Source organism: Mesoplodon bidens (assembly GCF_964165515.1).
Source record: "Mesoplodon bidens genome assembly, chromosome: 4".
Taxonomy (NCBI): Eukaryota; Metazoa; Chordata; class Mammalia; order Artiodactyla; family Ziphiidae; genus Mesoplodon; species Mesoplodon bidens.
This window is the reverse complement of record NC_138160.1, coordinates 35,010,369-35,023,973: the sequence shown is the minus strand read 5'-3', so window position 1 is coordinate 35,023,973 and position 13,605 is coordinate 35,010,369. Positions and strand designations below refer to the sequence as shown.

The following is a 13,605-nucleotide window of genomic DNA, read 5'->3' as shown; positions in this document are numbered from 1 at the left end:
ATACTCTGGTCTCCACCAAAGGGACACTATTCAGTGAGATGAAGCCATTTTGTTGGTCAGTAGGAGCTCAGAAGCAAGAAAATGTCCTAGTGGTAGAATACAGCAACATCTTTCTCAGCAGCAGCCCATCACTGGAAGCTTCCAGATCATTGTGCCAATCAAGTGGTGGAGGGACTTTCATTTAGAGATCCTTATGTGAACCTCATGTGAGAAACTTGCCAACTTGCTTCTTCGATTTGTTAGCCTTATTATTTCTGATACTTAGGTGCTGTCTCTTAGAGAGCCTGAAACAGCCAAGATATGGCCAAGGACACAGAGGAATCTGCAGGTGAGCATCATCGGATCCTGAGGAATTAGGTGTTTTGTATCTGTGTGACGATATGCATATGTGAGGTGAGGAATGGTGTACATCATTGAGGGAGATCTGTACACCTTAAAAGGTTTTATGAAAAGCTATGCTAAAGTAAGATTGTTTCTCTCTACTCTCCCTTTATTCCAAAATAATAAAATCACATGGATTGTAAAGGACCAATGATGATTGTGTCCTACCTTCTTTAAAAATGTATAGTCTACTTGGGAGAAAGTGGGGCTACAACACAAAGAAAGGCAGTTTCATATTTAATCTTCAGTACTGGCAGAGTCCTTTGGAAATATTCTGCTTTGCCAAAAAAGACTGTTCTAAAGGGTTATGTTGTTTGATTTGGAGGCTTGTGGAAAATCACTACATCAAGAAATATCCCTTCTACCAACTTGCCATGTGGTGTGAAATTGCTCAATTTCCTGGACTCAAATATGTGTTTTCAGTTTTCCAACAAGCTTTATTCAAATAATTCCTGGAAGGTAAAAGTCAAAAATATTTAGATCATTATCAGAAAAAAACAAGGTTGCATAAGCATGATACCAGAAGAGGGACCTGAGAGGGCCAGAAGGGAAGTCAGAGAGAGAGAGGATGTGAATAAATAAGTTGGGAGGGTGGGGGCAATGAGGAAGGAGGTGGAAAATAACAAGCTCTATTACACTGTTGCCCTCCCCTACTCAAGTCAGGTGTAAGGGATTCAGTTCATGGAATCTGAGAGCTGAGCCTTGCTCAAGAGGAAATATGGTGATGCCTACATGACTGGAGAGATAAACAGGGATCTAGCATCTTTTATCTTCCCCTCCACGTTTAATTCAGGTTTTGAAAAATACTAAGCATCTTCTATTTTCAAGTATGTCAATTATAAGACATATGAACAAGACACAGTTCCTGCCATCAAAGAGGTGGCAGCCAAGAGGAAGAGAAGAGTAGGAGAAAGGGAGAAGGGGAGAGAGGAAAGAAGGAGAGAGAAGGAAAGTAGAGAGGAGAGAGAGAGAAGGAGAAAGGGAGAAGGAGAGAATAATAAGAAGAGAGAGGTAACCATAGCATAGTAATTCACAGGAGGGCATTTCAGCATGTTCTTAATTCTTCTTTTCTTGCCCATTTTAGAGATTTTTGGAGAGATTAACCTCACTCTCAACATGCTGAACAAGGAAGGTAATATTAGCAAGGTAAGGAAAATAGAGAAAAGTCTCTTTCCCATTCACTTTTTCTAATCCAGTTAATGCAACATTTCATCTACATCATTCTTTGCTTCAACTTCCCCTTTTCTCTCCCGATTCTTAAGTGGCATTCAGTTTTTCAGAAAATGCAGTGATAATGGAAGTCATTGTAATGTTTAAACAATGATATTTGGCATTTGAGGATTCAGAGTATCCAACTGTAGAAGCTCGCAAAAGAATGCCCCTTACGTAACCTCACACAGATAGATGCGGGAAAAGGGAGATGTCAGACTTACAACCATGTGGATTAGAGCCTCCTTCTGTGGAACTTGAGGGTTAGCAGACATTTGGTCCTGTCCAAAACATGTCAAGGACTTTTTGGTGTGGACCAAATGTCTTATGAACGTTTTGGACAGGACCAAATGTCCTGTAAGGAATTTGAGGGCTCCTATGGAAATCCCCAAAGATACCCCCCTACTCATCTGTAATGCTGTTTCACAATTAGAGATTTATTTCTCTGAGATTTCAAGGCTTTTCTGGCTTTAACAACCTTTTGTAAAATAACAACAGTTACTGTTCATTGAACACTTACCTAAGGCTGGAGAGAGCTAGATGCTTTCTAAACAATAGTGCATTGTATTATGTTCACTCCTCACAACATTATGATGTAGGTATTGTTACTTCCATTTGACAACTAAGAAAAGTGAGGCCCAAAGAAGTTACATGCCTAAGAACAGCAGGATTAAATCCAAACACAAGCCTGTCTGACTCCAAAATAATGCTCCTAGTCATTATTCAACGTAGCCTCCCTGAGAAGGGCAGTGCCTACACCTTTATCCCTTAATCCACTGGTTCTCAACCCTGACTCCATATTAGAATCCCTTATGCAAAGTGAGCTATTTCACACGTTAAACATAGACATAGTACCTCAAGGTAGCATGCCTGAGGCTCTTGGAGATTTCAGAACACCAGTCTCTCATCTTCCAAAGGCCATGTGGCCACCTAAGAGATTGAGAAGAGCCCTCACACACCAGCATCTGCCAAGCCATATAATTGCCAGAGGCTGCAGCTCTGTGGAAAAGGATTTACAACTTCTCCACAAAGGCATGAATGAAGTAAGGGCCTATAAATCCCCTTTAGGAACAAGTTTCATAGCTTAGCAGCCTCTTTGGGAATCGCATTGCATTCCTTAATGCCATAGTCAGTCTCTGGTAGTAAGAGCAACAATTAGGTTGATAGACATTTCCATTGCCCTGAGTGCCCTACAACAGTGAAATTCAAGAGACTTTAGTATGTTGGGTATGTTGGGTAGCCCACCCCTACCTTCAGTTAGATTTTTCCATAGAAATATAGTCAAATTAAAATAGGTTTTAGAATGAACTTTGCTTTACCTATAAGCCTTTGATTCCTAAAGATAAATTTCTGTGTGTAACCTTGTATGTTCACAGGAAGACATTTATGGTCATCTCACTTCCCTTCTTCAGAATACTGACATCTTGGATGATGCAATTGTCCAAAGGTTGATTTATTACACTTCTAAGGACATAAGAGATGACAATGTATGTTTGATCTTTGATGATGAGTCAGTGTCAGGACCAGCAACAGGTCTTTACCTAACCCAACTGCACCCATGCAGACATCCATAAAATTTTCTACATCACTGTCAGGACCACAGGTCCCTTTTATTAGTTCTTCATGGTAACCTGGATACAGTTACAGCGCATATTATTTACCCCAACACAGATGAGCAAACCAAGGTAGAGCTAAGAATGTCTTTAGGAGTAATATCCCATCCACTTGTAGATGAGGAAGTTGGTGCTTAGAGAGATTGTTTGCAAAGTAATACAGCTATCTATTGACAGAACAAATAACTAGAACTGAAGTTTCTTGGTTCCCATATGAATTCTTATCTCTTCTCGTGCCTACTTGTCTATATCTACTAGACATTGTATCTGAAAAATTATTTGTAGAAATAATTTGAGTCTTAAAATAAAGTTATTTCCTTCCAGAAAGAATTTTTACTTGTTTACCTGCCAAGGGCACAAACAATCTATGATTAATTTCAGGGCTTAAGATTTTTCTGGGCAACTTCTGTGACTCAATGTTGTACTACAGTCTGTGGAGAGCCTATTTAACCTTTCATATCAATGCAGCCCGTTGAGGTCTTAGCCTAAAAGATAAGAGGTGAGATGACCAGGATCTCACCATTGGTTGGCCCTGAATTCTGACTATTGTCCCAAACTGCTACAAAGCATCCTCAAAAGCAGGGCTTATCTCTCTGGATTTCCAGTCTTGTCCAGATCTCAACTGAGTAATTCATTCCACCTTATATTGTGATCTCTTTGATGTTTCTATGAGTATATTTTTTAATATCTTGCCCAGCACTTTTTATTTTCCTGAGCAGGAAAGTTGATCAAATTGACCTCGTTCACTATTACCAAAAGCAGAAGTACCTCCAAATATCTCCAACATCAAAGATAATTAGATCAGGACAATACTAAAACCCAAATCTCTAGCTAGCTTTGGGTTTTTCTAGCCCAAATCCTAGCCCATTTTTCGCTCTCTGTTCCCTTCAGTAATTCATATCACTTCAACATAAAACATAAATCTTACATTCATGGTACCTGATTAATTAACAAGAAAACATGTATTGCCCCAAGTTTACAAGAATCCTATTAAAATCTGCCTTTGAGGTGCTTTTGAATTACCTCTGCTTTCCCAGCTACTGACACCTACCCTAGAGTCTTACACCTGGGTTTGTAACAGCCTGTTCTCCCTCTATTGAAAAGGTAAGGAACTTATAAATATTATGTAAACTATCAATATTTCCCCTCTGCTGACTCGTTCTGCTCTTCCTAGCTGTTATTGTTATTTTCCTTTTCTTCCTCAGATCCTCAGAGAAATCAGAATGCTAGCTGGGGAGGTGTTGGTGTCTATCGCTGAACATGATTTCAACTCTGTGATGTATGAAGTACAAAGTAACTTCAGGATCCTGGAGCTACCAAATGAATTCGTTGTGCTTTTGCCCTGGCTGAACTGGAAATGAGCTACAGTACGGAGGGAATAGTGTCCACATTTTCCCTGGGAAATAATCATTCTAATTGTGTAAACACAAATGGGAGCAAACAGCAGAAGGAAGAGGATCTCTCCCTTCTTTTATACTAAAGAATATTGATAGCGGCATTTGGGCTGTTGTTTATGAGCATAGATGAGCCTGCTGGCCAGTCACGGGTCCACACTGCTCTGAATTTGTCTGGACTCTCTCCCACCCTCATTTTCCTTTTCGTCTGGCTTTGTGTTTGCAGAAGCACATTTTCCACAAGCCATATTCTGCAAGCCGCTCAACTCTTACATGAAGTAAGTGTTTCCTAGGATGTTTTTATCTAAACCACTTTATTGAACAGATATTTATTGAGCACCTATCACCTGTGCTAGGCCCTGGGGATACAGGCAAGTTCTGGTGGGAGGGACAAACATAAATAATTATTCAAGTAAGTAATTGCTACTAAGCAACAGGTACAGATGGCCGTATAGCCGGTACCTTATTTTAAGGTACTCTAACTACAAATTGATTCTCTAACTACAGCCTGGCATTACAGTGGTGGAGGGATAGAGAACAACTTCCCACTGTACCTCATCTGCTTCCCCTATGAAGCCTTGACATGCTTATTGATTCCTCACTGCAGTGTCCCAGAGCATTCCCTTCATGATGATGATCCTGCTTACCATGCAAACCATGCTCAGGCTGGCCGAGGAGGAAAGGATGAAGGGAGCTTTCTGTATCAGTGGGTATCCCTGTGTTTTTCTCTTTGTTAAGACCAGACTATGAATGGAGCAAATGTCTTATTTTTCCCTTTACTCCAGTCTTGTCCTTTCTAGTAATAGTAGCTACCATTTACTGAGTGCCTACCACATGGAAGGCCTACTTCAGGAGTTATCTCTGTCAATCTTCACAGCAGTTCTGCAAAGTACTATTAGCCCATTTTACAGATGAGAAACTGAGGGTCATGGAGGCTAAGCGATTTTCTCAGGGTGGTGACAGTCAGTGAGATGGAGAGGTGGCATCCAGGTCTACATGATCACCCAGTCCATATTCTTCCCACTGTCTTACACCAGGTCCATTTATACTAGCCTCCTTCATCAATTGGATCATACTTTTCAACAGTGATTATGAGAGCTTATGAGCTCTTAGCCATAAGCTAAATTTTGGCATCTCTTTGTAATGCAATATTGTGAAAGTGATAAGTGAACAATCTAATCAAAATACAAGCAATTATACAATCAAGGAAAATGGGTAAACAAGCTATGGTCACAAATCCGTCTACCCCAAAACTGAAATACAACTACAGTAATCAACAATCTACAGAGAAAAACATGCCCTTGAGTTCCTGGAAAACGCATTTTCAGCACAGTGAGAGACTTCTTGGATGAGTCTGAAAACCAGGATTCTTTTCTCTGATCAGTCACTGAGCCATCTGGTGATTCTGCCCTTCTCTCAACCTCAATTTCACCTCTAAAAACAACAAATGAAGTGATTGCTAAGACCCCTTCCACCTCTGACATCCCCAGCACTACTATTTTATAATGTTTTAAAGCCTATACTGTTAGGAATATCTTCTTTACCTATCAACCAAGTCTTTTCTATTCTATTTTACCCATTTCCTCTTGTCTGTCCTCAATAAAGGTAATATTTGTATCTGACAAATATTGAGAATTTACCATGTGCTTAGGCACTGCCTTGGGTATTTTAAGATTATTATTTCATTTAACCCTCATAGTGACCCCATTAGGTGGCTAACATTTTCTGTTCATTTTACACATGAGAAATTGAGGCTTAGAAAGGTTAAATAGCTTGCCTGTAATCACACAGCTGGCACGTGGCAGAGACACGTACAATCGGACTCAAGGACTCAAACTACTATACTAGATTAGCCCACTCTTCAATATTTTTTACTTTCCCTACTTACTATCACAGCTAACATTGTGTCCCAGCAAAAAAATGTTGGTGCCACTAAGTGCATTTCTACCTCCAATATTAATAACCAAGAAGGTAAAAGAAAATAAAATCAGAAATCATCGTGGCAATGAATAAGGGAATTCTCATCTGTGTGTTATAAATTTATCTAAGTGCGCTTTAGTCTTTAAGCAACTTTGCCTGACTGCCAGTAAAGAAAAGGTATAAAATTTAATAGCCATCCATCTAGCTATGTGTTCAATCAAACAGCAAATAAACAGACATTGCTTGTTGTTTCAGATACCATCAACAAACCAGGCACCATCCCTTCTCATTATAGGGCAGTGCAAGACACACACACATACACACACACATACACACACACACACAAAATGGATTTGACAAAATGTAACATGAGATTATCAGAGAGAGTTTGGAGGGGATAGGAATAAACCAAAACTGACCAGCTCTAAAGCTAAGATACTTGGGATCTTTTCCATAGAGTTATTTGTAGATGAGGTATCCTTGAGAGAGTAAACTACAGTTTTTTTACTATCTAATGAGAGGGATAGCATGAGGGGCTGAAGGAAAAATTATTATTTAATGTACTTGATGCAAATATATATGTGATATATATGATATTTTTGCAGGCCCAAGATTTTTTAATTTTATTAAAGTAAAACATACATGGAGAAAAACATAAAAATCAGAAATATACAGGTTGATGAATTGTCACAAAGTAGCTCATCCATTTGACCACAACTCAAGAAAAAAATTTGGACATTAATAACTCCCTAGAAGCCCCCATCTTTTCTCCTGGTCATCACCTCTCCATCCTTTCCAAGGGTAACCACAATCCTGAATTCTAACACCATAGATTAGCTTTGTCTATTTGTGAGATTCATACATGTTTTGTGTACCTGTAGTCCATTTTCATTTCTGTATACTATTACATGTCTATACTACAATTTTTCCATTCTACCTGTTGGCAAACATTTGGATCATTTTTGTTTGTTTGTTTGAGGCTATTACAAAAATAATTGAACAGGAACATTCTTGTACAAGATTTTTAGTGCCCATATGTATGCATATCTAGTGCCCATATATATACCTTGGAGTGGAATTTCTGGGTCATAGACAAAGCATATTCAACTTTGGTTGATAATGCCAAACAGTTTTCTAAAGTGTTTGTAATCAATTCACACTCTCACCAGCAGAATATAAAAATATCAGCTGCCCCTTAGTCCTGTCAACACTTGACATTGACTATCTGAAATTTTAGCAATTCCAGATGGTATGTTGTAATATTTCATTATGGTTTTAATTTACAGTTCACTAAAGTGGCTTGAACACTTTTTATATATTTACTTCATGCAGACAAAAGATTTTATGGAAACTATTACACATTTGCTAATCATCAGTACACTCTTCTCAAATTATTTTATTTGTCCTACCTACCTTGATATTTTCCTCAGTCTGTGGTTGTTTTTAAAATGCAGCCCTTGAGAAGTTCAGCAGAGCCATTTACAAGTATGTCAACCACTGGAGAGACTTCCCCTACCCCAGATTGAATGCCAATCGCCTCTCTGACAAAATCTTCATGCTGTTCCGGTATATCATGGACAAGTGGGCAGCCACGACCTCGCCCACACAAGTGAGAGGGGTTCAGCATGCCTCCAGCTAGCTCTCCTGGCATGCTGGTTGAACTTCCTCTTCTCTTTTTGACATGATAATTCATCTTAGTTCTCTTGGAAAGCTGTGGGTTGTATCTTATCAGGTTTATAAAATCTTTTGTTTTTCTTGTTTCAAATCATTATTTACTCATTATTTCAACTAATATTTATTGAGTCCCCATGACATACCAGACATCATTCCCATACTGGGGATACAGCAGAGGTTAAACAGACCGAAATCCCCACTCTCATGGAACAGACATGCCAAAGTGTGCAGAGAACAATAAATAATTAAAATGAGCAAAATATATGGAATTTTAGCTATATCATAACCCATATTTGGGCTGTCACTGATTAGGAAAAACACCAGTCCAGAGAAATTTCCTGTGTCTGTGAATATCACAATGAATTAAAATGATATCTAAAGAAGGAGGGTGTCTGCTTCAAAATACTGTAATGACTTATAAAGAATAGATTACAAAGTGCATTCACATATATAATCCCATCCTTATCTTGCTTAATTGCTATGATTTTTTAAAGTAGGCTAAATTATATTCTTTTTCAATCTCTATTGCTAAATTATAAAAGATTTAACACTTAGCTACCTTCTCTAGTGCAGTTTCCTTTCTATATTTTGAGCTTTTAAAGCAATCATTTTTTAACATGCTGGGATAGTTAAATCATTAGCAAACATGAAATTTTTAAAATACTCTGAGGATGTCTTTTCTTCAAGCCACTTGAAAAACAAAATTCAATGCAAATTTGCTGACTACTTTCCTAGCCTCCCACAGGAAGTTAGGCAAGTAACAAGAAGGTGCACAAAGTAATAAGGGAGCACAGGGAGAGAAGCACTTAACCCCTGGTGAGCACTGGAAAGGCCATGACATTGGAACTGAGCTTGCAACCCATGAAGTCATCACTACAGGAGACGTGCAGTCCCTAAAGAGGGGATAAAACCCACTGAAGCATAGGTTAGGGATGGGATAACGTGATACTTGAGTGAGTCCAGTGGGAAAAGGGGAAGTGGGGAGAGGAAAGGGGATATAAAGAGGCAGAAATAAAAGAAACCCAGAAAGTGGTCTTGCCCACATAATAAAGAATGCTACACAGCACTTTTTTTTAAAGAAATAAGAAACCTTGGGGAACTTCCCTGGTGGTCCAGTGATTAAGATTTCACTTTCCAATGTAGGGGGTGCGAGTTCGATCCGTGGTCGGGGAGCTAAGATCCCACATGCCTCACGGCCAAAAAACCAAAACATAAAACAGAAGTAATATTGTAACAAATTCCATAAAGACTTTAAAAATGGTCCACATCAAAACAATCTTTAAAAAACCAAAAGAAAAGAAACCTCGGAAGGGCTTAAGCAAGAAGAATGAGATCTTAGAAACTAAGAAAGGAGTGATTTTCAAGAAGCAGAGACAGATCTACAGAGGACATTGTTATGGTGCTCAAGAAAGAAAAATCTTGAAACGTGTCTACTGCATGGAAATGTGGTAGAAGAACCTTCCAGCTGACACACAGTGTTGAGTGAAATAAATGGTTATTGTTATTAGCCACTAAGTTTTGACGTGGTTTGCTGTATAGCAAAATTTAGCTAATAGAAAAAAAAGCATTTATTAGGTAGAAAAAGCAGAATATAGAACTATAGATTAAAGAATGGTGTCAATTTTTAAGAAATTAAAATACATAAGAAAAAGATAGGAAAGAATGTCAAATAAAGAAATAACTTATTAAAAACACACCAGACAGTGCTTATCTATGAGTACTGTGGGTACCGTGTTTTCTGCTTCCTCCTAATTTTTGTAATTTCTACATTTTTTAAAATAAATTTATTTACTTATTTTATTTATTTATTTTCGGCTGCATTGGGTCTTCACTGCCGCGCACGGGCTTTCTCTAGTTGCGACGAGTGGGGGCTTCTCTTGTTGTGGTGCGTGGGCTTATTGTGGTGGCTTCTCTTGTTGTGGAGCACGGGCTCTAGGCACGCGGGCTTCAGTAGTTGTGGCTCGCGGGCTCTAGAGCGCAGGCTCAGTAGTTGTGGTGCACAGGCTTAGTTGCTGTGCAGCATGTGGGATCTTCCCGGTCCAGGGATCGAACCCGTGTCCCCTGCACTGGCAGGCAGATTCTTAACCACTTTACTACCAGGGAAGCCCATGATTTCTACATTTTTATCATCAATATATTGCATTTTTATTTTGTACTGGTTCATTTTTCATGTCATGTGGAAGCCAGATGACAGTGGATTGAGAAATAAAGAGGAGTTAGGGAGTGGAGGTAAAAATGGTAGACCACTCCTTCAAAAAGCTTTGCTATGCAAGAAAGGAAAGAGAAACAGAATTGGATGAGGATAACAGTGGGGCTAAAATGATATGGAATCAAAGAATTTTTTTAATATAAGGGAAATTTTAAATTTGTTAATATAGTAAAAGAAAGTGACCATTAGAGAGAGGTTAAAGAAATGGAAGAGTGGGGAAAATATTGAAATGAGCATCAATATAGATATAGATGTAGATACAAATATAACTCTCCTTCATACAATGATCTTAACCTAAACATTTTTTTAAGAAACCTTGCTCGGTTGAAAGCAGTGAGGAAAGTTTTTTGGTGGTTATCTAAAGCTTCTGGTATACTGAGAAGTGTACAAAAAGCATAATGAAGTGTGAGAAACAGTATTTGTTTGCTGCCTCTGCAGATTTTGGCCATCATTAAGGCTCACAGCCCCACGGTGAGCCTGCTGCTCCATCGGGAAGACCTCTGTTAATTCGCCCTGGGCCAGGTCTCTTGGCTCCTGAAGCAGTATAAATACAAAGAGATTGATTTCCAGTCACTCAGGTGAGAGCCACCCCCTAAAGAAACCGATTCTGATAGTTGACCAGCAATCATCCTGGAGGATGTTAATTTTCAAGAGGGGTCAAGGAACTCAATTCAACTCAGGAACACGTGTTTGGGCAGCCGAACTTAAATACCTTTTGGGAAATATGAGGTAGAGAAACGATCGGTGGCATAGCCGGATGGTGGAAACTCCAGAAAGGAATTTCTGTTCAAGCTGCTGGGGAACTAAACAAGGTAGAGGAGCAGAATCACTAAAGACAACTGGTAACGACAGAAAGGTTATGGGTTTGTTCTCCTCACAAAACGTAATGAGTAATGATTTGCTTTCCACATCCTGTGCTGCTGCTCCGTAGGCAGCCTCCAGCTAACCTTCAAGAGCTTTTATTCCAGAGTCTAAGACAGATATTGACCGCGGCAGTCCTTTATGACGTTAGCCTTCCAAAGGCCTTGAGGAAGACCATCTTTATCAATTTACTCCACCAGGTAAGACCATGTTGTCAGATCTGATTGTTTCATTTTCAACAGCTTTCTCTTTTTAACATCTACCACCTGATTTTTTTCTTCTCATTCAGGTGTGCAGAGTTCTAGATCCTCCAGTAAAGGAAAATGAAATCGAAGCTTCAGACTGTTTCCTCATTCTAGGTAGGACCCAGCATCCAGAGGGTTTTTAATTAAAATGTCTCCAAGTGATGATGATGACAAGGATGAAGTGCGTGCAAACTGTCACATTTGTTACTTTCACACATACACACAAAATGTTTCTTCAACTCAAAGTATTCTGTGCCTTTCCCTATCCTCTCTGCTCCCAAGAAAAGTGCAGCTGGTAGGGTGACCAATCCTACTGATCTGCCCAGGACTAAAGGACTTCCAGGAAAATAGAACTTTCAGTTCTAAAACCAGAAAAGTCTCAGACATATTTTTGGATATTAACTCCTTACTGGATATAAGGTTGGCAAATATTTTTCCCCATTCCATATGTTGTCTTTTCATTTTGTTGGTGGTTTCCTTGTCTGAGAAGAAGCCTTTTGGTTTGATGTAGTCCCACTTGTTTATTTTTGCTTTTGTTGCCTCTGCTTTGGGTATCAAATTCAAAAAAATTCATTGCCAAGACCAATGTCAAAGAGCTTCTTCCTATGTTTTGTTCTAGGAGTTTTACAGTTTCAGAACTTATGTTCAAGTCTTAAATTCATATTGATTTAATTTGCATGTTTGATGTAAGGTAGGAATTCGATTTCATTCTTTGGCATGTGGCTGTCCAGTTTTCCCAGCACAATTTATTGAAGAGACTATTCTTTCCCCATTGTTTACTCTTGGCTGCTTTGTTGAAAATTAATTGACTATATATGCATGGGTTTATTTCCAGGCAAACCTGTAAGAGTTGGCAACCCTAAGTCTAGGAAATGCTTTTCTCTTGGCATTTGAGATTATTTGAAACTCTATCAAACCCGAGTCATCTTTTTTCCTCCTTGTCATTTCTTTGTATCTATCCCTTGTCTCTCTCTCCCTCCTTCACTCTCCCCCTTTTGTTCTTGCTTTCATGTCACAATCCCGCCCATCACCTGCTTAGAATACCAGATACAGGTTGTCGAGGAAGCACCAAGTTCCCAGGGTCAGGATACAAAACTATAATATAGTCCCTCAGGGCAAGAGACAAGAGCAATCCTAGACCTCCAACACCTGCACCCTCCCAAAATATGTCATTTCCTCTACTTCATTGCATACCTTTCTAGTATGGTCTAGTTCTCTCCTAACTGACCACCTCTGTTTCTATAGTTTCCACTTCTCTATGCCCCAGCCTAATTAAGTTCTTCACTTTATCTCTAACATTTCCAACCCAAACCTCTCTACTCCATCCAGGTCTTTCTTCACTCTTCCCTGCTTCCTTGCAAGTCTCCAGCTGCACAGCTGGTGAAGCATCACTTTGATCTCTGCCTCCATGTTCACAAGGCTTCCCTCTATGTCTCTGTCTGTATCTTCTATCCATTTATTATAAAGACACCAGTCATATTGATTTAAGACAACCTCATGTTAACTTGATTTCATCTACAAAGAACCTAATTTCCAAATAAGGTTACATTCACAGGTATGAACAGAAGTGGGTCTAGCTCTCTTAGTGACCAAACTGTTTAATTAATTCTGTGATACTAAAGAAGTATGGACATAATAAAATCTGGTTACCAACCAGAGAGTGACTTTTACAATCCTCATGGAATGATCCTCTTCCCATTCACAAGTATTTGACCTAAGGTGAAAATGAGTTCTTATGACTCCAGTATTTCTTAAACCCACAGCCCATTCCAGCCCTGCAGACCTGATAGAATTTTTTTTTTACAAATTTAATCAGTTACACATATACATATGTTCCCATATCCCCTCCCTTTTGCGTCTCCCTCCCACCCTCCCTATCCCACCCCTCCAGGCGGTCATAAAGCACCGAGCTGATCTCCCTGTGCTATGCGGCTGCTTCCCACTAGCTATCTACCTTACGTTTGGTACTGATAGAATTTTTTGATGAACAAATGAGAAGTAATAATAAAGCCACTCGAATGGGAATCTTGACTTTGTTAAGATCTGCTATCAGTGCTGAAGGTAAGCAGTAAAGATGACAGCAGAGTGGTTTATTTTGT

At 39.2% G+C, this 13,605-nt stretch overlaps 1 protein-coding gene across 1 annotated transcript in view; it reads left to right on the top strand.

Annotated features, from left to right (window-relative positions):
* The first annotated feature begins 4,148 nt into the window (after positions 1-4,148).
* MROH2B (maestro heat like repeat family member 2B) overlaps positions 4,149-13,605 on the top strand; it is a 60,295-nt gene continuing 50,838 nt past the window's right edge. The window contains 10 exon segments of the mRNA XM_081231810.1: positions 4,149-4,540; positions 4,543-4,570; positions 5,205-5,303; positions 7,972-8,126; positions 10,839-10,904; positions 10,908-10,965; positions 10,968-10,978; positions 11,369-11,461; positions 11,551-11,641; positions 13,481-13,567. Of these exon segments, the coding sequence (XP_081087936.1) occupies positions 4,427-4,540; positions 4,543-4,570; positions 5,205-5,303; positions 7,972-8,126; positions 10,839-10,904; positions 10,908-10,965; positions 10,968-10,978; positions 11,369-11,461; positions 11,551-11,641; positions 13,481-13,567 (802 nt within the window). The 5' untranslated portion in view covers positions 4,149-4,426.